We start from the raw sequence: 27,896 nt of genomic DNA on the forward strand, positions 1-27,896 counted from the left end.
TTTCATAATGGAAGCTTTCGAAGAAGCATGTCTTCTACGGTCTGGGAAGATCACAAGAGGAACTCCTTGGTGGAACTCTGATCTGGCGAAGCTCAGGAAACAATGTACAAAGAGTTGGAACAGACGACGTTCAGCTGGTTCGGAGGCTTTCAGGTCAGCTCGCAAGGCCTACCAGAAAGCTCTCCGGTCTGCTGAACGATCCGGCTGGAAAAACCTCTGTACAAAAATGTTTCCAGTTTGAGTGAAGTCAGTCGGTTAAATAAAATCCTTGCGAAATCTAAGGATTTCCGAGTGAACGAACTTCGTTTGCCAAATGGCGATCTGACTTCCTCTGATAAGGAAGTTCTGGAATGCTTATTCAGCACACACTTCCCTGGATGTGTGGACATTACATCTTCAGATGTATTTTCTTGTAGTTACGATTCCCTGGCTTCGGCTCGGAGTATTGTAACTATAGAATCGATTGAGTGGGCACTTAATAGCTTTGCTCCTTTCAAATCTCCTGGGGCAGAAGGGATTTAATCATTTCAAACATGTTTTGAAAAACATACTTGTTTGCAGTTTTGCTACAGGGTATATTCCCAAATCCTGGCGGGATATTACTGTGAAGTTTATTCTGAAAGTGGGTCGTGCGTCGTATGAAGAAGCAAAGAGTTTTAGACCTGTCAGTTTGACCTCTCTTCTTCTGAAATGCTTAGAACGCATTGAGGATCATCACATCCGTGATGTTCATTTGGCCAACGTGTCTTCTCTTCATGTGAACCAACATGCCTACCAATCTGGTAAGTCCACTGTGACTCTTTTACACAAGGTTGTTCACGATATCGAGAAAGCATTCGCTCAAAAGCAATCTTGTTAGGGTGTTTTCTTAGATATCGAGGGTGCCTTTGACAACGTGCTTTTCGATGCCATATTGGAAGCCGCACGGGGTCACGGTCAATGATCTCCAATTGGATCCACCAAATGCTCAAAAATCAATATCTCTTCTCGACATTGCGTCAAGCAGCGATTAGGAAATTGAGTGTTTGTGGATGCCCTCAAGGGGGAGTCTTGTCACCGCTTTTCTCTCTCTCTCTCTCTCTCTTCTTGGCGTAACGTCCTCATTGGGACAAAGCCTGCTTCTCAGCTTAGTGTTCTATGAGCACTTCCACAGTTATTAACTGAGAGCTTCCTCTGCCAATGACCATTTTGCATGCGTATATCGTGTGGCAGGCACGAAGATACTCTATGCTCAAGGAAGTCAAGGAAATTTCCTTTACGAAAAGATCCTGGACCGACCGGGAATCGAACCCGTCACCCTCAGCATGGTCATGCTGAATACCCGTGCGTTTACCGCCTCGGCTATATGGGCCCACACCGCTTTTGTGGAATCTCGTATCGTATTAGATGCATTATTAAAACAACTCAATAATAGTGGTTTACCTTCTATGGTTTTGCCAACGACTACCTAACATTGTTAGTTGATATGTGCTTGAACTGAACATACTTTTCGATCTGATGCAATGCACCCTTCAGGTAGTTGAGGGGTGGTGTCGCCAATATGGCCATTCGATAAATCCTAGTAAAACGTCAATTGTTCTTTTCATGGAAAGGGAAACCGTGATGGTGTTCGACCTTGCGTCTCTTTGAATCTGAAATTGGTGTGATAAAGTACGTTGGAGTTGTTCTTGATTAGAAGCTTTCTTTGACACTTCATATTGAGTTCAGAATCAAGAAAGTTTGTATGGTCTTCCGGCAATGCCGGCGAACCTTTGGTTAAATTTGGGGTCTTAAACCCAAGTATACCAAATGGATTTACACAACTAATTTTCGATCAATGTTGGCCTATGTCAGTCTTGAGTGATGGCAAAAAGGCGAAGTGAGAACGGTCCAAGGAGTATGCTGGTCAAATACGATTATGGAATTTTGTAACATTTGATATGTAACTGTCCAGCTTTTAAGCAACTGCGTTTCCGAGTACTCAGTAAACACTTATTAAGTGAAACTAACTTGAGAAACCTGAATCTTCAGGATCCATTATTCAATCTCTTACCAGTAACAGGTAGAGCAGATTCTCCTCTATTTGATAACGGAAGAGTAAATCAATTGAAATTGGTGTTGAACAAATAAAAAAACCTTTGAGGTTAAGTAAACCGATCAATATTTAAACATCTTTGGTTTACAATTATCTAACTTAACGTCTTCTTTCAATTCTTAAGCTCCCTTCCAGTTAAAGCTAATACGGAAGGCTTTTGCTTTAATAATTTTCATCTGCCATCGCCGTACTCCACCGTTAGCCACAGAGCGGTTGAGACGGAAATTAATTGCTGAATATAATCGCATTGTGCTCTCGTGGTATACGGCCGGCTTCGTAAACCGACATTTGCATAACCACCAGCAGCCAGCGACCATGCATGGCTGAGGGAAGATCCATGAAGCCAGCAGCGGCAGTCCTTACCATAAGCCTCGAAACAACATCAACGCACTCCTCCTTCGCTTCACCCACGCGAGATATCCGGAACAACGACGACGCGCGACGATGAACGTTGATGTCGGAGGAAATCATATCCAAACAAAACGTTGATGATGGTGAATTGGTTGATTAGGAGTTTGTACACACCGGCAGTCAGTGTCGCTTCGCGTGTGTAACCTGCGTGCTTGGTTCGTGATTTCCTTCCAATTGGGTGCCCCTTTCAGCAATCGCTCTTGTGTGTCGTCGAGCACAAACATCTCACAATGAGCAAACACGCTTGTTTTCGGAAGCATTAGAGAATTTTGCTCGGAAGGATTGCTTAATTTTCCCTGGAATGAAGGAAAGTGTAGGCCCAAACGGTAGTGATTCTGGCGCACCTGGGTGCAGGCATTGCAATTCATCTCATCTTTCCATCTTTTGAGCGGGATATTGATCAAATGGTACGAGATCATCCCAGTGCTCTTGGATTAAATTTTCCATAACAATCTTGCGCTCATCTGATCATCTGATTAGAAATGCTATCTTAGTAAACCGGAAAGGCTGTGTCGCAACTGTTCATGAAAACTTTGACACATTCTGCGGTATAAGGCAGACACGTCAGGTAGAGTTTACTATTCCAAACATTTTTTTGCCATGTAGATAAATCGGTAAGTTGCTATAATGCTATTTTGAGCCAATACGTAATATGAACTGACTTCTCTTGATTTTCAGCATGTTTGTATAGCTATATATGAGCCTTTTACGTTGCGGCTGGGCACACAAAAACCTGACTTCTCAAATCGGTATGGCCGGAAAAATCGCGTCAAACATTAACAGACGCAAGGGAGAACTTTACTGCCCCCATTGGCACAACAGTCCTATGTGAATAGGAAACCCTGCAGTTTAGAAGATTGCAAACACTTATATTACTATGTAATTTGTTTTTAATATGAACTAAACATAGAACGAGACATTCTGTTTATATTGTTAATAAAACTGCAGCTGAATATTTACATTGATTGAGTCATTTAATCTTAGAGGCACTTTTCTTTATAACAAAGTTTAAACGCATGTTGGGTGTTAGACCATTTGGGCGGTAGGATTATTTTGGGTACTGCCCGCTATAACACCTCGTTGAGAAAAAAGTGAACTCGACGTGTTCCCGAAGTACTGAAGTAGAAATTTAATAAGTTGTTCATTATCCAGTTGTTTCCCTGTGAAGTCCCACAGTACGACGGACCACCTCCAAATTATAATTATGTTATAGCAAATATTCGATGTACGTTCTGTACAGTTCCCAAAACTGACCTAGTTTATACAACTTTAATATAGTAGCGAGTTAAATATTTTTCCTTGTGTCCGAGCTTTCATCAAGATCATCTTAAGATGTCGAGATGGATCATTGCAGTGCCATCTTAGATCAGAGATATTATCTTTCCTCCAAACTAAGATGATCTCTTGATCAGATGAGAAATGCAATGCCTGCCTGGGTGGATCGTCCAAGCGCGTGTTGAAGTTATTGCGAAATGCTTACGCGAATGTTTGGTAGCTGACTGAAATTCCGAAGAAAGAAATAGCAGTATGTGAAAGTTGCAAAACAGCATGGAACACCTTATTGTCAATGATGGTGTTCATAATCTTGGCTACGAGGGTAGATGAGTGAATAGTTTCGACAATGTGGATATCTCTGTCAATGTGAATATCTCTGTCTGTGGACATAGCAAGTGTTTACGTGTTTTCGCCGGTGTTAATATTTCAATTTTATTTGTGTTAATGCAATTGGATCGTGTTCTAAATATTATTTGTTTGCTGTTAATCGGATGATGCATATGTGGTTGATGGTTGATCGCGTTTAGTTAGTGATAATATCGCGAAATTACAATTCATCAACAAACACTTTCGCGACATCGCACTGTTTTTCGCTTCGACCATTGAGTGTCTCCTTGCTGCACTTTTCGGGCTACCGTAGTTTCGCGCATTAGAGCATCTCCACCGTGCGTGTGTTGTTTTGTTTATCTTCGTGGACTATAGTATATCCGATACGAGGTGGTCTTGATTGACATTTTCGAGCGTAACAGTTGAAAAAGACCCTAATACGAAATGTCTCTAGTATGTGGTTCCTGTGCTGGTGATATCGGGGACATTCAAATAGAGTGTCAAGGGTTTTGTAAGGCAATCTTCCATCCTAGTTGCTGTGGAGTTGCTGCCGATACGTTCGAGGAGGTGATGAGACTCAATCAATTTTTGTGGTTCTGTCCCTCGTGTAAGTCGCTTATGAAAGACATGCGTTTTCGGAATACATCTCTTGCCGCTTATGAAGTAGGTCAAGAGCATGCTCTCAACTCCCACAGCGATATTATGAAAAACCTGAAAACCGAAATAATGAATGAACTCAAGGTCGAAATTCGAACCAACTTCGCGAAGCTGATCAATTCGAGTTCATGCACTCCGAAGTCCTCTAAACGTGTTGGGATTGATCCAAGGTTCACACGAAGTAGAAGACTGTTCAATACAGCTGCTAATCCAACCATGGATAAGAAGCCGCCCTTGCTGCTAGGAACCGGTAGTACTCCCTCTCCGTCAATAGAAATCGCCACTGTTCCACCGAATCAACCAAAATTTTGGCTGTACCTGTCGCGGATAGCGAGAGATGTGTCTGTCAAACAGATCTGCGCCTTAGCTAAGAAACGTCTCGGCACCGAAGACGTCCAAGTCGTCCGGCTTGTGGCTAAAGGAAGGGACATACGCACAATGTCCTTCATCTCGTTCAAAATTGGCATGAACTTGGAGTTGAAATCTAAAGCTCTGTCTACATCGACGTGGCCGAAAGGTGTCCTTTACAGGGAGTTCACCGACAACAGATCCGATGAAAATTTTTGGCGCCCGGGAGCTGTAGCCGCATCCGACGATCTTTTGAGCATTTCACCAGAAGCCGTCGTTTTAATGGAATAAGCGAAACTAATATCTTCATCACCCCGGGACGCACACTTGCCACAAGTCTCAAGGAAGCTCCTATTCCTCTTACCGCAGTCGAGCCCTTCCCGCCAGCGACCAACAGTCGTCCCGGTCCTGCGTGTGAGCTGGAAGATGGAGACTTCCGAACTCCCGTTATAGGCAAGTACGATTTTTCTTCGAACACTTCATTCGCTGTAGCCCTCGTTGCTTCTAGTTCAACGTCATCAACCCTAGCGTGTTTGTCTTCAACAATTTGGATACCGGGACGCAGATTTGCCGCAAGCCACATGGAAGCCCCTATTCCTCTTGCCGCAGTCGAGCCCTTCCCGCCAGCGACCATCAGCCGTCCCGGTCCTGCGTGTGAGATGGAAGACGGGGTCTTCCAAACTTCAACTACAGGCAAGTACTCGACTTTTTTGATCACCTCGTGCGCTGTACCATCCGTTACTTCTAGTTTGACTTCAATAATGAGGAATTCCACGGTGTCATGTCAGTCGATCCTGAGCGACCATTTCAAACTATCTGAAACTTTGCACAGTTTTTTAATTTCATATAAATCGCCATTTTTTGATATTAAACCTTCATATTCACTCACGACTAACTTTTCAAAAGGGTGTATGCGAAAATAGTTCTAAAATATTCTAAAAGCTGTACAGCAAAAACGGATTGTTCGATTGTTATAAATTTTTCAGCAAAGTTAGATAACTAAATGATGATTCCTTAGAAAATATACACTGTAAAAAATTTCTTTTTCTACTTTGAAAAAATATGATCTTTGTCACAAAAACTCAAATATCTCAAAACCCTATCTTTTTACCAACTTCAATTTTTTAGGGGAAATGGCCCATTATATCAGCTATCTACCATAAAATTTTGGTGATGGTAAACTGATAAACAAAAAAGTTATGACATTTCAAACATTTCACAATTTTTTACATTTAGTAACAAAAAAAAATTTTTTTCTGTGTAAATTATTTCGAGAATTATATTTTGATGCTGATTTTATTGTAAAGGCTACCGCCTGAATTAAACAAGTTGTTTTCACGATACTTTAGTTTGATTATTCGTAATTACTATAGTATCTATTTGAAACTTAGACGCGATCCAGTGTTGTGATCAAAAATATTGAGATTGTCATACTTTTTATTGTACGTGACTGGTGAAAAAATCCCTTGATAGTGTTGAAAAGCTGTTGATTATAAGAAAAATGGAATTGAATTTATTTTTGAGACAAAAGCTGTATAATAAAAGTTTTATATACGCGTATACGTCTAGTTTATCCGCAAAAAAAATCCCTCTTACACACTTATTTCTAAATTGCCTGTTCGGTACTTTTTCGACGAGATTATAACAGCAGTACGATCTCGGTAGTTTCGGTAATCGATTTTACTGAGGCTCAGTAAAACAACTGTCAAAATCGTATGGAAAAGGTAAACAATGCATTTTTGCTGAACGAGTTCGGTGCTCAGCAGTTTTAATCTCGTCAAAAAATTACCGAACTCGGTAATCAAAATTAAGTGTGTAGAGAACAGACTTTATGATCGGAAGAATGCGAGTAACTTCAACAACAACAAATGCATAAGAGGTACATACCACAGACAAACAGACGAAACGCCTAGAACAATTTTAGTGAAAATTCATCGCCCAGTTCACACTATCACCAGCTGGTGGAAATGTTTCACGAAACACTGCGTTGTGCAATATCGTCATCAGAAGGCGCTAGTGTGAAACGTCAAACGCAAAGAAAAACGATGGGCGCTCTTCTTGTTATGAAAGCCACAACCAAGATTCAAAATGGTCGTTGAAGGCGTGGTCAATGAAAATTTCGCCAGTGTTACGTTTGTTTGTCTGTATACATACCTGACAATGCTCCCGAAAAAAACAAAAAAATACTACCGCTATGAATATTAAAAATTGTATAGTAATTTTTTTCTTCAGCCACCAATACCAAACAAGTAAGTTAAAATTAATAAGTGATTTTGTTTATTATAATCTAACGAACAAGATGAACAGTCGCTTTCTCAAAGGTCTTCAACTCAACGCTCTCTTGTAGACCGTTTGATGAAAAAAAAAATGTTCAAAAGAGTTACGAAATCTCACCGAAAGCACCATAGATAAACTGAAAGAGACTGGTTATGCCCAAATGTCCACATTGTGTACAAAATTACGCAATTGCACGTCCTGCCGTCTAGAATTTGACAAACGAGCCATCTGTATATCATCGGTAAAGCAGGGCGCAGGAAGTTCGAAAACGACAACAACTGAGAAATTGCCATCAGCGACATCTGTTTAAACAATTTAATTACGCCCCTTTTCAAAAATGCCCTGTAATATTCTTCAACATCTATACCCATTTCAATATTTTTAACGTTGCAAAACACGCTTTCAACATTCATCTTGAAGAAGAGGGAAAACACTTGTCCTCAAATGTAACAGCAAATTAATGAATAAACGACTAATGCGCGGAGGGCGTGATAAAATCGGAACATTACTGTACATAGTATATTATATGTATATATAATATATAATAAAAACAACTTGTTTTACTCACGCCAAGGCCATTAACAATAAAATCAGCATCAAACTTCAATTTCCGGCCGAAATAATTTACACTAAAAAAAATTATTACTAAATGTGAAAATTGTGAAATGTTTGAATTGTCATAACTTTTTTGTTTATTTTCATGGTAGATTGCTAATACAATGGACCGTTTTCTCTAAAAAAATTACGTTGGTAAAAAGATAGGGTTTTGAGATATTTGAGTTTTTGTGACAAAAATGATATTTTTTAATGTTAAAAAGATTTTTTTCACAGTGTATATTTTCTTAGTTATCGCCATTAGGTATCTAACTTTGCTGAACAATAAAATCAGCATCAAATCGCGATTCCCAGCCGAAATAATTTACATAGAAATTTTTTTTTACTAAATGTAAAAATTGTGAAATTTTTGAAATGTTATAACTTTTTTGTTTATTAGTTTACCATCACCAAATTTTTATGGTAGATTGCTAATACAATGGACCGTTTTCCCTAAAAAATTCAAGTTGGTAAAAAGATAGGGTTTTGAGATATTTGAGTTTTTGTGACAAAAATGATGTTTTTCAATGATAAAATAGATTTTTTTTCACAGTGTATATTTTCTTAGAAATCACCATTTAGCTATCTAACTTTGCTGAAAAATTCATAACAATCGAACAATCCGTTTTTGCTGTGCATATTTTTGAATATTTTTGAACCATTTTCACATACACCCTTTTGAAAAGTTAGTCGTGGCTCTAAATAAAAATTTGATATCGAAAAATGGCGATTTAGATGGAACTGAAAAACTGTGCAAAGTTTCAGTTCAATAGAAAACCATGAATTAAAAATTTTCCTTAATTTTGATGCTGTTGCTTGGAATCGCTCTAATGCAAGAACGGCCATCATCTCCAATCATGACACCGGGACGCACACTTGCCATTAGCACTAAGGAAGCCCCAATTCCTCTCACCGCAGTCGAGCCCTTCCCGCCAGCGACCATCAGCCGTCCCGGTCCAGCGCGTGAGTTGGAAGAAGGGGTCTTCCGAAACCGACTTCTAGGCAAGTACGATTTGAATACAAGAAACTCGCTTCTTGAACCTTTTTCCATTTTCGAGGCCCCGGGATCTCCGGAACACGGTATTGGATATATGCGCATCCCGAAGGACGCTCTCACCGACGCTCAATTGTACGACCAATGGAGGATAACGACTGGAGACTCCCGGTTGGCAGTAGCTGGTCCGTCATGGTCGCGTGATTACCTCACACTCCCCATTTTGGACTCCGTGGGATCGAAAAGGGGTTTCAAGGCCTCAGCTAGGCGGGGTCCTCCTGGTGCTGAAGTCATGGTCTTGCCGGAAGTAGCGACCACCTTCCGACACCCGATGACAGGTTCCTCCAAATCCTTGATAGCAAGGCGAGATCATCACGATGGTGTATTGATCTACTATCAAAACGCTGGTGGAATGAATAGTAACGTGGACGAATACCTTCTCGCAATATCCGATGGGTGTTACGACATCATCGTTCTAACCGAAACGTGGTTGGACTCGCGAACTCTCTCTGGACAGGTTTTTGGTACGGAATACGAAGTTTGTCGCTGTGATCGTGGACCTCGAAACAGTCGCAAATTAACTGGTGGCGGCGTTCTCATAGCTACCAAAAAGATGTTCAAAACTAGAGTTTTGAACAATGACGACTGGGATAGTGTAGAACAACAATGGGCGTGTATCCAGCTTACAAATCGCAAGGTGTTTCTGTGTGTTGTCTATGTGCCCCCTGATCGAACCCGTGACACCGCCTTAATCGACACTCATTCCCGATCGTTAGCGGCGGTTATTAAAAAGGCTAATGCGGTCGACGAAATCATAATCATTGGAGATTTCAACTTATCGGAAATCTCTTGGAAATCGTCCTGCAATGGGTTTCTACACCCCGATCCCGATCGATCTAAGTTGAATGTAGGTGCATCCAAACTTTTAGATAGTTATAGCTCCGCCACGTTACGACAAATCAATTACATTACCAACGAAAATGGTCGCTGTCTTGATATCTGTTTCGTGAGTGCTCGAGATGTCGCCCCAGCTATCTCCATTGCTCCAGTCCCACTGGTCAAACATGTGAATCACCACCCTCCATTGGTCCTCACACTCGACGATCATTGTTCAAGCAAAATGATGACTGTCGCTCCCGTGTTTTACGACTTTCGTAATGCTGACCAGCAAAGCATTATTGAATTTCTATCTGCCATCGATTGGACCGCTGTCCTCGACGAATGTAATGTGAACAATGCTGCTCAGACACTCTCGCACATCCTGGGTCATGTGATTGAACGACATGTACCTAAGAAAGCTTTCCTGAACAACAAACCGTGGATGACTCGTGAGCTTCGTGTACTGAAGTCCACGAAGAAAGCTGCTCTTAAGAAGTACTCGAAATATCGGACAGTTTCGCTGCGAGACCATTACAAGAGATTAAACACCGCATACCATTTGAGTAGCCGCCTGAGCTTCCGACGGTACCAGGAAAACCTCCAACGGAATCTGAGGATTCAGCCCAAGTCCTTCTGGAAGTACGTTAACAGTCAACGGAAAGAGACTGGCTTTCCTTCAACCATGACCTTCAACGAAAAATTCTCCTGTGACCCCGATGACATCTGCCAGTTTTTTGCCGACAAGTTTGCCAGCACTTTCAACAATCAAGTCATTCCCGATCGTCAAATTCATCAAACCGCTTGCAATGTTCCGTTAATGACTGGAAGTAGTCTATACAGATTTGACATCGACAATGCCATGATTTTCAGAGCCGCCTCGTCGTTAAAGTCATCAAGCAACTCTGGCCCTGACGGAATTCCATCCGTTTTTGTGAAGAGGTTCATTGAAAATCTCCTGACTCCTCTGCAGCACGTATTCAGCCTGTCCTTGTCAAGTGGTGAATTCCCGTCGGTTTGGAAAACCGCCGTTATGTTTCCCGTTCACAAGAAAGGTGATCGCAGGAACGTCTGCAACTATCGCGGTATCACATCACTGTGCGCAATCTCCAAGCTGTTTGAACTTGTAGTTATGGACCCACTTCTCGCACATTGCAAACGACCAACATGGGTTCATCTCAGGTAGGTCGACCTCGACTAACCTCTTGTGTCTTACCACGTACATTGCGGAAAGCTTTGCAGAGAGAGTCCAAACGGATGTCATCTATACGGATTTGCCTGCAGCCTTCGATAAAATCAGTCACGCTATAACGATTGCTAAGTTGGAAAGGCTTGGTGTCGGCGGTAGTGTTTTGAGATGGATTAATTCGTACCTCGTCGGTCGTAAGCTAACAGTCACCGTCGAAGGCTCCGTGTCGAATGAGTTTCCGGCTCCATCTGGTATCCCACAAGGTAGCCATCTGGGGCCACTACTTTTTCTGCTATATTTCAACGACGTCAACTACGCAATCAAAGGCCCTAAACTATCATTCGCGGACGATTTGAAAATCTACTTGAAGATTTGCTCTGTTTATGATGCAATACGTCTTCAGGAAGAGCTCAATATTTTCGCGGATTGGTGCGATTTGAATGGCATGGTTGTTAATCCAAACAAATGTTCCGTAATGTCTTTTTACCACATTCGCCAGCCGATCATCATCTCGTATAAGCTTAATGGCTGTGAAATTAAACGTGTCGACCATGTGAAGGATTTGGGAGTAATCCTTGACACTCAGCTGACATTCAAACAACATGTATCGTACGTACCGTAAACCGGGGTCAAATTGATCTCCGGGTCGAAATTGATCAGACGTTTTTCTGTAAGATTGAGCATACCTTTAATAGTATATTTACATGTATCGTGCTGTTGGAATCTAGTACTAAATGATATTTATAAGAAAACTATTTAAAGTATATTTTATCTGTCCGGAAAACGTCTGATCAATTTCGACCCAGAGATCAATTTGACCCCGGTTTACGGTAGTAGAAAAAGCCTCCAGAACAATGGGCTTTGTTTTTCGCATCGCCAAGAATTTCAGCAACGTACATTGCCTCAAGTCGCTGTACTGTTCGCTCGTCCGCTCAACCCTAGAGTACTGCTCGGTCGTCTGGTATCCGTATCACCAGAACGGTATGGACAGGATCCAATCGGTTCAGCGCCGCTTCATACGTTTTGCTCTCCGTCGACTTCCATGGCGGGATCCGTTTAGATTACCGAGCTATGAGAGTAGATGTCGTTTGATCCAGTTGGAAACTCTCCAGGCGCGCCGAAATATCGCCAGGGCTATGTTTGTGGCTGACACAATTCGAGGAAGAACAGACTGCCCAGCAATTCTGGCGGCAGTTGATTTGAACGTCCGTCCAAGAACGTTACGAAACAATTATATGCTGAGATTACCGCTCCAACGAACCGACTACGGCCAGAATATCGCTATTCATGGAGCTCTTCGAGTGTTCAATAGGGCAGCAACCGGTTTCGATTTTAATTTGTCTCGTGCAACAATCAGACGTAATTTTTCTGTGATATTTTGCACAAATGCTGACGAATAGTGATTTTGTGTTTGTGTTATCTGTTGTTATAGTTGGTAGTATTAAATAGTTTTAACCATCATTAGGACAAAATTGTCTGTTGATGTAAAGAGAATAAATAAATAGATATTACATTTCTTTGGGAAAATGTAAAAATCCCTTGGGGAACATCCTGGTGAAATTTTCGGTCAAATTTATAGAGGAACTCACGGTAACAAATTTCTAGAAATTTTAAATGTAATTTGGAACAAACTGTAAAATTGTATGATTGCCTATTCATCAGGCCACATAAGCCCCAATGAACTAGACTTCCTATTCGGTAGATGGACTCGCACAATCAACGAGAAACTTGAATGTCTTTCTTCCATTTTATCGTAGAACTGATCCCAATTTCACTACTTCACCTGGGTCGAAATCTAAAAGTATTCTAAATTAGCAATAAATCCTACACTGTCGTCCGGACTAATAAAATGGCTTAACGAAGCATCTCGACATAACCATTTCGCACGCACACAATTAAATAATCCAGTAGATAGATCGATATCCTCTTTCATAAATCACGAACTCATTCCAAACCGAATAAATAACCAATTTCAAATAATCGCATCGACATTATGAAAATGGCACTAATAAATCTTCTTTCTCCGGGCTCTTATCTTTTGCAGGTAATTATCACTTTCGACACCATCATCCTCACTCCATCATCCTCATCCGCCCTGACAGCAGCGGATGTCACCTTCAGGTCTCATCACCGACCGCCAACCACCCGGATTGAAAAACCTCAATTGCCAACCTTTCTTCCTGCGCTGGCTGGCTGGTCCTATTAGTGACGACGACGACAACGACAAGGACCGATGATCAATCGATGCCGCAATCAAATTGTCAAGGTGTATAACGAACCGAACGAGGGGCACACCATTTCCAAATTTGTAGGTTTGGTTTGTCTGCTCTGACTGCTGCTGGCTGCTGGAGGGGAAAGCCGGAATGGAATGAGTCCAATCTATTAACCTCAGCTTCCTAACTTTGGAAACATCTTCGGGTCGGTGGTGGTGGTGTGGTGTGGGACCCAATGATGGCACCTTTGCAGCACAATGTAGCATACGACGACACCATCGACATCGACAAGAGCCAAATGTGCCCCAGAGAAGGAGAGAGAGAGAGAGAGAGAGGTGCCAGCCACACGGAGTGGAAAACAAAATTCCATAAATCACCCAAATTTCCTTCGCAACTTTAAATTACCTTCAACGCAGTCAATGTCGTCGGTTCGGTAGGTTTCCGGTGTTGCTACTGCTGGGGTTTCATTCATCTTCATTAGCCCGAAAATGGTCTGTTTGGCATCGAAGAAGTGAATCTTCCGAATAGGTGGAGGCTTTTTGCTCTTTCGAGTGGATTCAGGGTTGATTCACTTTTGCCAATGCAGACTCTGAATGTTTCTTTGGAATTTCGTAGTGAAGAAGTGTATGTTCTGTATTTTTTACGCTTAGTCTATATGGGCACAATTGTCCCACAACAATCATAAGGAGTTCCTAGAGAAATCATAGAGGAATCTTCGTGAGATTTTCTGGGAAAATCTGCGCAGGGATTTCTGCGGAAATCTTAATGGGTTCTCCATAGAAATTGCAAGAGAAATATCCAGCAAAAATAATGAGTAAATCTCCCGTGGAATAATCTGGAAAAAAAAATTGTAAAAAATCTTCTGCAGGGTTTTTGAAGGAATTATGTGAGATATTTCCAGAGAAGCTTTCGAAAGAATTTCAAAGAAAAACTACAAAGAGATCAGTGGACGAATTCCTGGAAAAATCTTTGAAAAATGTTCAGAAATAATACAGAACTTCCGGAGCAATGCCTAGAGGAACTTCCGGAGTAATTCCTAGGGAAACTTCCGGAGAAATTCCTAGAGGAGCTTCCAGAGGTATCCCTTGAAGAAATTCTCAGAGGAGCATCCCGATGAATTTCCAGAGGATTTTCCGGAGGAATTCATAGAGAGTTTCTAGAAGAATTTCAAAAAGAGTTTCTAGAGGAAATTCCGGAGGAATTCCTGGAGGAACTTCCGGAGGAATTCCTGGAGGAACTTCCGGAGGAATTCCTGGAGGAACTTCCAGAGGAATTCCTGGAGGAACTTCCGGAGGAATTCCTGGAGGAACTTCCGGAGGAATTCCTGGAGGAACTTCCGGAGGAATTCCTGGAGGAACTTCCGGAGGAATTCCTGGAGGAACTTCCGGAGGAATTCCTGGAGGAACTTCCGGAGGAATTCCTGGAGGAACTTCCGGAGGAATTCCTGGAGGAACTTCCGGAGGAATTCCTGGAGGAACTTCCGGAGGAATTCCTGGAGGAACTTCCGGAGGAATTCCTGGAGGAACTTCCGGAGGAATTCCTGGAGGAACTTCCGGAGGAATTCCTGGAGGAACTTCCGGAGGAATTCCTGGAGGAACTTCCGGAGGAATTCCTGGAGGAACTTCCGGAGGAATTCCTGGAGGAACTTCCGGAGGAATTCCTGGAGGAACTTCCGGAGGAATTCCTGGAGGAACTTCCGGAGGAATTCCTGGAGGAACTTCCGGAGGAATTCCTGGAGGAACTTCCGGAGGAATTCCTGGAGGAACTTCCGGAGGAATTCCTGGAGGAACTTCCGGAGGAATTCCTGGAGGAACTTCCGGAGGAATTCCTGGAGGAACTTCCGGAGGAATTCCTGGAGGAACTTCCGGAGGAATTCCTGGAGGAACTTCCGGAGGAATTCCTGGAGGAACTTCCGGAGGAATTCCTGGAGGAACTTCCGGAGGAATTCCTGGAGGAACTTCCGGAGGAATTCCTGGAGGAACTTCCGGAGGAATTCCTGGAGGAACTTCCGGAGGAATTCCTGGAGGAACTTCCGGAGGAATTCCTGGAGGAACTTCCGGAGGAATTCCTGGAGGAACTTCCGGAGGAATTCCTGGAGGAACTTCCGGAGGAATTCCTGGAGGAACTTCCGGAGGAATTCCTGGAGGAACTTCCGGAGGAATTCCTGGAGGAACTTCCGGAGGAATTCCTGGAGGAACTTCCGGAGGAATTCCTGGAGGAACTTCCGGAGGAATTCCTGGAGGAACTTCCGGAGGAATTCCTGGAGGAACTTCCGGAGGAATTCCTGGAGGAACTTCCGGAGGAATTCCTGGAGGAACTTCCGGAGGAATTCCTGGAGGAACTTCCGGAGGAATTCCTGGAGGAACTTCCGGAGGAATTCCTGGAGGAACTTCCGGAGGAATTCCTGGAGGAACTTCCGGAGGAATTCCTGGAGGAACTTCCGGAGGAATTCCTGGAGGAACTTCCGGAGGAATTCCTGGAGGAACTTCCGGAGGAATTCCTGGAGGAACTTCCGGAGGAATTCCTGGAGGAACTTCCGGAGGAATTCCTGGAGGAACTTCCGGAGGAATTCCTGGAGGAACTTCCGGAGGAATTCCTGGAGGAACTTCCGGAGGAATTCCTGGAGGAACTTCCGGAGGAATTCCTGGAGGAACTTCCGGAGGAATTCCTGGAGGAACTTCCGGAGGAATTCCTGGAGGAACTTCCGGAGGAATTCCTGGAGGAACTTCCGGAGGAATTCCTGGAGGAACTTCCGGAGGAATTCCTGGAGGAACTTCCGGAGGAATTCCTGGAGGAACTTCTGGAGGAATTCCTGGAGGAACTTCCGGAGGAATTCCTGGTGGAACTTCCGGAGGAATTCCTGGTGGAACTTCCGGAGGAATTCCTGGAAGAACTTCCGGAGGAATTCCTGGAGGAACTTCCGGAGGAATTCCTGGAGGAACTTCCGGAGGAATTCCTGGAGGAACTTCCGGAGGAATTCCTGGAGGAACTTCCGGAGGAATTCCTGGTGCAACTTCCGGAGGAATTCCTGGTGGAACTTCCGGAGGAACTTCCGGAGGAATTCCTGGAGGAACTTCCGGAGGAATTCCTGGAGGAACTTCCGGAGGAATTCCTGGAGGAACTTCCGGAGGAATTCCTGGAGGAACTTCCGGATGAATTCCTGGAGGAACTTCCGGAGGAATTCCTGGAGGAACTTCCGGAGGAATTTCCAAAGGAACTTCAAAAACTATCCTTTCATTTTCATTCTTCCTAGAAACAACACACATGTGATAAAGTATGGTGATCATGTGGCAATTGTACTGAGCGTGTACTATTTTTTCGTAAATATTTTTTCCGTTGAATGTCTGGCTGCGAGTTGCAGTAATTGCAATAAATACGTGTTTTTGTATATTCTATCCGAATAGGACAATTATTCCGTTATAGGTCAGATCCCATCCTTTTCCAAACCAAGCCAGACCGGCAAAAACAAAGAACACTCTCTACCTCTTCATTAAATTATCAACATCCAGAAAAACGTCGCACATACCCGGAAGCAGCCGCCTTTATCCCGAAAAGAATTCTAAAATACACTCACCTACTATTAACCAGCATCCTGTGCTACTGCTGCTACTAGCTACCTAGCGGCTGTCTGCACGTCAGACCCGAGTCCCTGGAGTCCCGACAGCAGCCAGTCAGGCACTTAATCTATATTCCATTAAAATTTCACTCCTGCATCACTTTCTTGACATGACATCGTCGAAGCAAGAGCAAGGCCTCCGGTCGGTCTCGGCCGAACCGGGGTGGTGCGGTGATCCTGAGCACAAACGGGGCACGTAGACCACGTACCTACCAAACCGCCATCCGTGTGCTGGCTCTAGCTGGTATCTGTTCGCCAGTTGCCGGCTGTGGCAGAACAAAATGCATACTCTCGGGGTGAAAGTGCGGTGAACACATTTCAAGCTCAGACAGTTATCTGAAAGATTCAATAGCGAGCGACCGAACAAAAGGGGATCTGGGCTGGTGGGAGGCTGTCCGGAATTTATGGAGCCAGGAAGAACAAGAATTTCCATCTCACGTCTTTGGTGGAAGTGGTGGCAGCCAGTCAGTGGGTGCATGCCTGTCCATCCGGTTGTCAGGATGCTGGGCGGTTGTGTCCGAGCACCAGGTGTACGCTTTTTCTGATGCGTGACAATGTCGTCTACCAGAGGTCTGATGTTTACCTTTGGATGTAGGTACCAGACAGTGGACTTCTGCTGTGCCCAGACATGCTTAGTGAACATGTTGTGAATGATGGCTGCGACGGAAAGGTATGTGGGCCATAATGTTCAAACTATTGTGCCAACCGTAACTAAAAAGAAAGGCTTAAACGGACAAAATAAAGCATTATAGAAAATGTCCTGTAACTGAAGTGGTTTCCGTTAGACCTCAATAAAACCGATTGCTCAAAATTCTACATAATTTTCCACAAACATCACTTTATCGTTTTCATGAACTTTTTAACGTATTCGAATCTAACACTATTCTACTAAATGTAGGGCTTAATAGTTGGTCAGTAGTAACTCACCAAGCATTGTCTAGTTTGATATAGTAAATTGTTTTGTTTTCAAAGAATATGATCAGAAATGCTTATTTAAGTCCAGTGATGCTATAACATCACAGATTCTGCTCAAAATTCATCCAGTGTAGTATGTAGAATAACATTCTAAGTGATACAAAAGAAAAATATACTTTAAAGTATTCCTACTTGAATTCTCACTGATGAGATGATGATTTTTTCTGCGATTTCTCCTAGGATTTCTTCAGAAAGGCCTCCGATGATTTCTGCAAAAAAGGATTACTGCAAGATTTTTTGCAAAAAATCCTTCAGAAATTCCTCTACGTATTCTTTCGGGGTTATCTTTTGAGGAATCCTCCAGCAATTCTTTGGCGATATTTTTTTCGGAGATCAATCATGATTTTTTTTCCGAAGAATCTCTCCCCTGATTTTTTCAGCAATACCCAAAGATTTGTTCAAACATTTGTCTATTGTTTCCTCTAAGAAACTCAATATTAATTTCCTCCTTGCATTTGTTACATCAAGATTTTTTTTTTATTTCTCTTATTGATTTATTTAGGGATACCTTAACTTTGCATCCATGGATCCTTTCTGATATTTTACCAATTCTTAAATCAAATATTTATTCAAGAATCCCTTCAAAATTTGCTCACAGAGTGCGCTCAGAAATTTCTTAAAGGCTTCTGCAGAAAGTCCTTCATCTTCGTGCCTGGCGATATTCAAATTGATAATATTGATAAAATAGCGACCGTCTTTGATAGTTTGATAGCGATTGCTGGCGTATTTTCGGTCCTCGGGTTGCTTATAAAAAAACTGTTTTAATTAAAGTCGACGTTACGAGCGTTTATTCACTCATTTTCAGGGCAAACTACAATTTACATACAAAGTTTGAGTAGTCAAGTCATTTGTTGTACAAAAAATACAACAACAAAAAAAAAAATCAAAAGTTGTTTTTAGGTCAAGTGGGTTTGGACCTGGACTGATGGAACGGCTAACAACATTACACTGTAATTACACATACAAATTTCGGACATAATGGCTTGATTTGTTTTTACAATAATTAAAACTTTGGACGGAGCACAAACTTACACAGCTTTCGGGTCTTCTGCACTCAATCACAAAAAGAGAAAGATAGCAGAACATCGTCACAGCACGGTGCGATTCTCTATTCCGTCCTTTATGTTTCATCTTTTCGTTTGACTTCTCCTCTCATAGACATTTTCATTCAAACCTGTTTAGATGTGTTATTTTTTTGTTATTTTAACACCTAGCCAACGTTTCTGGGATCTATTACTCGTAGGTGCTACCAGGACAAATAACTTCGGCGGATTCAATTCCTGTTCCGGTCTAGAAAATTTTCTCTACTCCCTGGGCATAGTGTATCATTGTACTTGCCTCACAATATACAAATTCATGCAATGGCAGGCAAAGAAAGCCCTTCTAGTCTAGTCTAGTCTACACATACACAGCCATTCATTGAAAGAATCCTGGAAAATGATAGGATCGACTACTCCTATCATTTTTCTTGTCATTATTAATGGTTGCAGTGCATCAGAGATGCATTACAAGCATTAAAGCGGCCAGGCCTACTGTGCAGCGTTGTCCTCCTCTCCTCTCTCTCTCCTCTTCTTGGCGTAACGTCCTCACTGGGACAAAGCCTGCTTCTCAGCTTAGTGTTCTATGAGCACTTCCACAGTTATTAACTGAGAGCTTCCTCTGCCAATGACCATTTTGCATGTGTATATCGTGTGGCAGGCACGAAGATACTCTATGCCCAAGGAAGTCAAGGAAATTTCCTTTACGAAAAGATCCTGGACCGACCGGGAATCGAACCAGCGTTGTCATTGTGTGCAGCGTTGTCATTGTTATTGAAATCAGAAAACGGGGACATTTCGTACCAACCGTTCCTTGAAAAGTGATAATAATGTACCGCATCGTTGGGAGTGACTATGCTAAGAATGTTAATGTCACTCCATGTCCTTTGGAATCCTGGGATGGGACAACGGTATTTACCCCGTATGCCATGACTCTCAAGCCTAGGCTTAAGCGCCTTTACCCGCTCTCTGAAACGAGATTAAAAGTTATGGTATTCAATCCTCACCAAATAAACATTTACCTCTAATACTTGAATGTCACTGATATGGGTACAAATACAAAAAAAATCAGATAGATCTCACCATATTGATTCTTATTGGAGTTCTGAGCATTGTCCTTTTATCACGGCCAATCGGATTATCCTCGGCCAAAATCCGTAGCACCACTAGCAATGGCAGGCAAAGAAAGCCCTTCAATTAATAACTGTGGAAGTGCTCAAGAACACTAAGTTGAAGCGAGGCAGGCCAAGTCCTAGTGGGAACGTAGATCCACAAAGAAGAAGAAGTGTGATACAATTTTGACGATATATTGCCCTAACCGTTACAAATCTGTGTGTAGCAGTCACGTGTCATGTGGTGGATCTTACACTACCTGGCCGGCCGGCAACTGCTGGACGAACGGGGAATAACCGTGAATGGAAACCGGGAATCTGGTCGTAGACGGGGCTTCGGGGACGCTACTAGTGTGGAATCGAACCGGATTGGCGTACCGGTAGACGGACGCCGGAATCACAGCTTCGCAGAATCGTTCACGGTTCTCGGAATGTCTAAAGCTGTAGACCGACGAGTTCTGAATAAGTTGAATCAATTCCTTCTTCTCTGCGCTCCAGGGATGGATCGATAAGGACTCCTAGCCCTTCAATGTTATGCGGGGTAGACCCGACCTAACCTCTGCTTCGCATGAAGCTCAATGGATCCTATGGTGGTACAAAAAATCCACTTTTGAGCCTAATCTTCAATCTGGGACATCCTTTTCCATACCTGATTCGGTTTTCTCAAACTCTCCAACTTTACAACACTTTAATTTTCTCTCTCACCTCTCCTTAACGTTTCTTCCAAAAAACTACAATTTTGTTTTCCGTTAGGTAACTTCATTCTAGGATGAGGTCTTCGTACAAAGTGGCCGATCCTATTCTTTTTAGGCTAGCTAATCCCTCTACCGTCCGATAGCCTCTCTCTGTCCCTTTCTATTTTCCATATCCACTGAACTCTAACTGTTCTATTCTATCGTTCTACTTTTATTTTCTTGTACTGTACTGTGGGTATTTAGTGTACCTACTAAAGTTAGGGGTATGTGTGGGACATTTATATAATTAAAATATTTTTATACACGGAAACACAAACACATCAGTTTTTACCAGATAGGATGTACAAATTAACACAAAAAATAGTCTTACTGTTACAAACGGTAACAGGTCCCTCAAAAGTTCTCTTAAAAAAGTATGTCAGGATGAAGAAAAAAAAAACAAAAAAAAATAATCAAAAAACATCTCGTGATTTGATTTTTATGGCTATTTTATTGCGAATACCTGCTCAGTTTATTTCACATATCAAACTTCCTCCAAACTGATTAACCTCTTTTATATTTTAACTAGTCAGTTTTGCTTATCCTTTGCCCAAGATGTTAAACCGATAATACTGTAAGAAAACTGTAACGGTAGAGCTTTTTTTTCTCAAAATGGTAGACGAAAATCAAAACTTTTGTTTGAGGCAGCATCCTTTTATTACGTAACGCTTAAAATTACATTTTTTGACCCGGTATTTCTAGTGGAATTCGGAAGAGTTTTTGATGTTTCGGGGTTTAATTAGGTCCAAAAAACTAACCTATTCAAACCAAACTTTGAATTTGTTGGAGTATTTTAAGAACAAACTTTTGAAATAATTTTAGGCAGATTTTTTTTGAAAAGTTTCGGTCTGAACTTAAGAGAAAATTCTTCCTGATTTATGGCTGAGTTTTTGGTAAAATTTGTATGATTTTTGAGCTACGATCAGATACGTACTGTATCTAGCCATGCTAAAAAAATCAAGTCTATCGGTTTGAAATTGACCGAGTTGTAACAGAAAGTGCTCAATATAGGTCCCCTGCCCAAATGGCCCCAGACCCTATTCTCTTGGGAAAATTATAACAAATCTTGTAGAGAAGTTTAGCAAATAATATCTTGAACAATACGTTATGAATTTGTAAGGAAATACTGTCAAAAGTTTTCTAAAAATTTCACAGAAAATTCGGTTAGAAATGGAATTGGTTCCATTTGAAACTTATATTTTTTATTATGTTTACGAGATGTTTAGCCCTAGGCTAGTTCATCTCGGGGACCCACGCTTGACTAATTATGTTAGATTGTCGGGAATGGGATTCGATCCCAGGTCCTCGGCGTAATAGTCAAGTGTTCTAACCATCACACCAGGTCCGCTCCAGAGCTTATAATAATTATCAATTATTGATTTTCATTGGAAATCATATTTCAGAATTTTTATTCCTCTTAACTTTATTTAAATTCTTTTGAAGATCGCCAAAAATTTCCCTAGTAATTGTGTTAAAACTGTTGTAACTTATGTTCTACCAAAAAAAATATGGGATTCGTCGAGCATTTTATTAAGATTGCAACAAGCATAGAAATTTCTCGAAAATTCTGCTATAAATTCAACTTGAGTTCTCACAAAATTTATGGGTTCTAATGCTATGAGCGCACATTTTGCTAATGTTTTTGGTCTTTAAATAACTTCTTTATCATCGTTTTCACATCAAAAATCCAATTCTGGTTGTTATGTCGAAATTGAAGACGGTACCAAATGATTTAACTCTGAGGCTCTCTCAATTCATGAGTTCAAAATACCGTCAAATGTGGGTTACTTGAAACAGTTTAAGAGTTTGAAGCAATCAATAATAATTTTTGATATAAACGATCGACACTGGATGCATTAAGGACATAGTTGCATGGGTTACAAAATGGCAGCGAGTATGGCCGCCACTCTCTCCCTTATACCTCCCTCCCCTCACCGTAGTCATCGAGAAGCGCGGAAGTTAGCGAACAATTTCTCAAAATTATACTTGCTTACCTTCTCAAATTGCACTCTGGTTGCTACTTGTGGTAGACAACTATATTTTTCATCTGTCAGGAAGTACAGCTTTGCAATTTTCACAATATTTTCACTATTTCGTGCCAAAATGTAGCACACTATAAGACCCTTATTTTTGGCCCCGGTACCTCTCGGCTCGGTTTCAGAGGGAAACCGGCCTAAAACCCCAGGCTGCTGGTCTAAGCCGGCGGCAGCCTCCGGGGTGTGCACTCACGGCCTCTTTTGGGACCGGGTCTCAGGGCAAACGGATGGAGGGGGAGCTTTTCGGAGGCGGGAACCTAACTTTTAACACAGTACTTACGGTCAAACAGTTTATTGATTCCTCTGGGCGGGTTCCAGGATCTGGACGTGGCGGCGTGGGCGATGGACAACGGCGGTGGCACAGAGGAAAGGCCGGGGGTTTCTGACCCACGGGTTGCGGCGGCTTCGTCCCGAAGAAACAGACCCGGGAGGGCCAGGTGCGACGTGGTGTGACGAGGTGCGATGACGGCTTCGTCCCGAAGAAACAGACCCGGAAGGGCCGAACGCTGGTGGCGTGGATGGTGGACACCGGCGGTGACTGGCGAGGATGGCGCAGACCGCGACCGGGAAAAGGCCGTGGTTTCAGACTCACGCGGTGTGCCGGCTTCGTCTCAAGGAAACGGACCCGGGAGGACCGGGCGCTAGGCAACTGGCTTGAGAAGGCCACAACGGACCGGCAGATGGCTTGGTGAGACACGTGGAAGCACTTCCAGGTAGGTCCGTATCGGGGACCGACAAATGCGGAGATTTCTGACCCGCGCGCGATGAGGGTTACTTCGACCCGAAGAACCCGGCTCTTGAGGACCGGACGCTGGGTTACTCGCGCCGGTCTGCTTCTACAGGGCCACAACGATCCCTGCGAATGGTAACTGGTGAACCGGGTGCTTGAGGGGGCACGTGGAATCCGTGCTTGGGCGGCCAGGCGCTGGCGACTGACAATGGCTACCCGGTGTCGCCCGATAACCAGCACGATTCAGGGAACTTGCCGATCGGGCTGCCAAGTCTGCTGGTTTGGGGAATCTCACTGATGGTCCACTTCCACTCGCGATAGTGATCGGAGCAAAATCTCCCAGCGACACAATCGTAAAAAAAACTGGTCAATTTACTTGATCTTTCGTGCTTCGTAGCTGAATCTCAACTAACTCCCACTTTCATTTCGCACGTTCGGGGATCTCCTCTCGCCGATCTCCTATCTCCATCGTACCACTATTTCCGCCCACACTCAATAGGAGTTCAGTGGAGGCTGCCACCCACCATACTTTGGCACCCATTTTTGCCATTCAGGCGCGATGCGCTTCACGGTCAACCCAGGCGTAGAGAACTGATTTGACCGTTAAATATTTACGCTAACTGTATTAATATTTCCCTATTTTCCCGCACTCAAATAAGGGTTTCTTCTACAATAATGTTACCCGCCGGTAACAACACACTGCACTTTTTTTTCTTCGACAAGCGCGTCACCCTTATTTTCAAATCACTTTTTAACAGTCTTCTACACAATACAGCACTAAAATAAGTTGATCGATTACGTGAAATTGTCCACACTTTCGCCTGACCTACCGTTTATCGCGAAAAACTTACGCGTTTTCCACTTTTGTGGCCGAAAACCCGGATCAATTTACATCGCGGTTCGCTAAAACGGAAAAGCGTACCGTAAAACTGAGTGGTATTGTTCAACGTACGGTGAAATTGATTAAACCGCAGTTCATGTTTATCACGAAACAAGGCTGTTATTTTGTTAATCTTTTTAACTATTTTAAATATCATACTGCCAATGTGATTCCAATAGATAACAGAACAATCGTTCGCTGTTTATGAGTTGAAATTACATTAATTAATGTCACCCCATAACGCGGTAGTTTTCTACGGTCAGAGAGAAAAAGTACGAGAGAAGAGAGGAGAGAGTTGTCAACAAAAACGTAAATAAAATGGTGCACAATGAGATATTTGGATAAAATATTGGGCAAAGTAGGGATTTAAATAAATTTAAAAATATTTTATAAGAACAAATTGTGTTGGTCGGCATATGCAATAAATCATATGTGTGCCAAAATTCAAAGGTACAACTGCTATTTTAATACAGCTCATTTTGGAATGTTTTTGTTAGTTTATTTGACCAAGTCACACTACACTGTGCGCCGTCTGATTTGTTTGTTTTGAGTGGGTGGTTGAGAGGGTTATTAGAGCGGCAGCCAAGCTTATTATTATGATCTCGAGCAACCTTCACCTTAACGGCAAGGAAAAAAAATCCAGTTTACCCTTTGCAAAGCAACACAAAGTAATTGTATCGTGAGTAACAACAAGGTGTTACCACCTCTACAGCAAAAAATATCCAGGTTTGTCAACGGCTCTGATGCAGCACGACGATGAACGAAAAATTAAGAACTTGTATCGGAATCATTCGAAGGGCACGTTAGGCTAAAAATCTTGAAGTTACAATTAATCAGCGACATAGCTTTTGTTAACAAGGGAACTAAAATAAATTCTTCAAAGCAGAATAAATGTCCTCAAGACCATTGCTAGCAATGCTTTTAGAAGTGTTCAGATTCTGTATAGGCGAAGTTGATAAAAAGCTGTATTTTTCTCCAAAATGTGATTCATACTTTGTTTAATGATGCAGTATGAAACCAGCTTCTTCTTCTTCTTCTTCTTCTTCTTGGCGTAACGTCCTCATTGGGACAAAGCCTGCTTCTCAGCTTAGTGTTCTATGAGCACTTCCACAGTTATTAACTGAGAGCTTCCTCTGCCAATGACCATTTTTGCATGCGTATATCGTGTGGCAGGCACGAAGATACTCTATGCCCAAGGAAGTCAAGGAAATTTCCTTTACGAAAAGATCCTGGACCGACCGGGAATCGAACCCGTCACCCTCAGCATGGTCATGCTGAATACCCGTGCGTTTACCGCCTCGGCTATATGGGCCCTTCAAGCAAGCACAACAAGCATGTTTTTACTAAATTGGGCAGATTTTTGCAAAGACAAACCACCGAAACGCGTGAATGCACAAAACGAAAACCAATCTGCCCCTAGCAACTCTCTAGCTTCCAATAGTGTCTGACGTCGTGTCATCGTTGCCGTATCCGTCGTCGTCGTCGACAGCCGTTGATGAAGTCGAAGACAGATTGAATATGCATTAGGCTCCCACACCTTTGCATCGGTATGCTAGACTGCTGGTACGAACGATGCTAGTAGGTAGAGACAGATAGTTGCCTCGGCCGGACACAATCTCACTCCGTCGAACCTGTCGTGTCTGATCACATCGACTTCTTTCACCGCACCACCAGAAGGAAGGGCTCTCTTCTCTGTGTATCGGAATTAGCCAACCCCGACCATGCACAGGGCACTGAATTAATTCATTCCGGTCCATTTGGAGCTTGTTTGTTCCGGCCAGTTGGTCCAGTGATGGTTGGTGTAGCCATGACGACGTTTACCCGGTCGGTTTAGCAGTTAGTCGTCGGGTTGATCCAGCTTTTTCGCAGGATTCTTGAGGAAATCAGTTTCCGCATCACATGTCAGACGTCGGCCGGTTGGTTCATGTGGACGTGACGTTGAATCGAAGAGACTTACCCGAATGATGATTGAGCGATTAAAAGCGTTGGGACTTTGAGGAACGGAACCTTCGATACCATCTGCTGCAGCTCGAAATCCTTCTCAAAGATAAGCTTGCCCTATTGCTGAATACTTTTCCTACCCCATAATTTACACAATTCGAGTTTTTTTATCCATCGCATCCGCAGCCATTCATCACCCTCTGCTCATTTCCAGGTAATTAAATTTTGATAATAATTAATTAACATTTCGCGTTTTTTCACCTTCCATGTGCCGGATGGCGCTTTAACCCCGCTGCGTACGCAAAATGCAAACGAAGCAAATCACGGGTGGTTGACTGGTGGCGCACAAAAAAATAAGGATCAACGAACACGAGGGAAGGCTTATCTTTCCCGAAAAGGTGCACCATCCGGCTAATTTGCCACCGCCGCCGAATCGGGTACCTTCCAGCTGCTGACACGGCAGCGGAAATCGATTTTTTCTCCGGTGTCTGGTGGTGGTTCCTCGGGTTTATTGCAAGCGCAATAGGAGAAAAGCCGCAAGCGAAGATATCCTAGAAAAAGGGAGAATATAAATTAAGCACACTTTCAATCAGCATTTTTACCTACATCATCCGAAGGGGCAATGGGAACAAAATGCACCAAAACAATAATCAACTTCTTTCTAGTATTGACTGTGATATGGATATATGTATGGTCCTGCTTCTAATATCTTGGCTCAGTGCAGAAACGTAAAGGTGGCGTCTCCAACAAACGCGAAAGGTGTATTACAAAATACATTTTTTTGTCACCCATTGGAGATGGGTTATATGTTATAATGTGGTAGATAAACCGAACAATAATTTTTTTTGTTGAGATTTCTAACAAATATGCCATTTGTAACCACACATACACTGTCGTTCTGCGCATAGTTGTCCTATGTTACTTTTAGGCGATTTGGACTTTTTTTGCATCAGGTGCTCTGTTTATACATGAGCAAAGGGGTGTAAGTGACAAAAACCCACTTTCGAGTAAATGAGGTTCAAAGTTTTTCACCAATTTTTCATCCCATACAAAATGTATGGAGTTTAAAAATCGACCCAATTTCCTACGATTTATTGTAATTTTTCTAATCATCTTAAATATAATCTTACATTCCTGAAAGCTTGAAATCTGAAGTTTTTTATCTGCTCAGCTCAAAATCGACAAAATGGTCTACACCCCTTCGATTCTGGGTCCCTCTCATATATTTCCATGTAACATAAAAAAAAACATTCGAACAAAGTGAAGACTCAATGAAAAGCATGTCAAGTCAAATTGTCCCACTGTTGAATTTCTACGCATAGCACTCCCACTCTCACGCGTAACTATAGCGGCGCCCTGACGAGGTAGAAAGTGTATAAGTCAGGGATGCCAGACGATTTTTTGTAATATCTGGGTCGCTTTCCTCAAAAGTCTGTATCCCATACAAAATTTCGAGAAAAATCTGTATCCCATACAAAAGAATAACAACCCCTGTAGCTCAAAATCTGTATTCATATAAAACGTAATCTGTACAGGTGCCCAAAAATCTGTATAATACAGAAAAATCTGTATATATGGCTTCCTTGGTGTAACCAGGCAC

General features: G+C 42.5%; 2 protein-coding genes and 1 long non-coding RNA gene across 4 annotated transcripts in view; all 3 read left to right on the forward strand.

The window, feature by feature from the left end:
* LOC109417164 (leucine-rich repeat neuronal protein 3-like) overlaps positions 1-27,896 on the forward strand; it is a 505,905-nt gene that overhangs the window by 340,098 nt on the left and 137,911 nt on the right. The gene's annotated exons all lie outside the window — the stretch shown is intronic.
* LOC134291410 (uncharacterized) lies at positions 2,857-3,442 on the forward strand. The gene is made up of 2 exons (XR_009999080.1): positions 2,857-3,099; positions 3,164-3,442. It is a non-coding gene; the product is annotated as an uncharacterized LOC134291410 (long non-coding RNA).
* Positions 4,532-5,383, forward strand: LOC134290793 (uncharacterized). Its single transcript, XM_062857993.1, has one exon. It carries the CDS (start codon positions 4,532-4,534, stop codon positions 5,381-5,383), a length of 852 nt encoding a protein of 283 aa, XP_062713977.1.

The sequence above is a fragment of the Aedes albopictus genome, chromosome 3, assembly GCF_035046485.1.
Source record: "Aedes albopictus strain Foshan chromosome 3, AalbF5, whole genome shotgun sequence".
Classification (NCBI taxonomy): domain Eukaryota; kingdom Metazoa; phylum Arthropoda; class Insecta; order Diptera; family Culicidae; genus Aedes; species Aedes albopictus.

What these genes read in the sequence shown, in the direction of transcription:
- LOC134290793 (XM_062857993.1), top strand. Translation starts at nt 4,532, where the DNA reads ATGTCTCTAGTATGTGGTTCCTGTGCTGGTGATATCGGGGACATTCAA.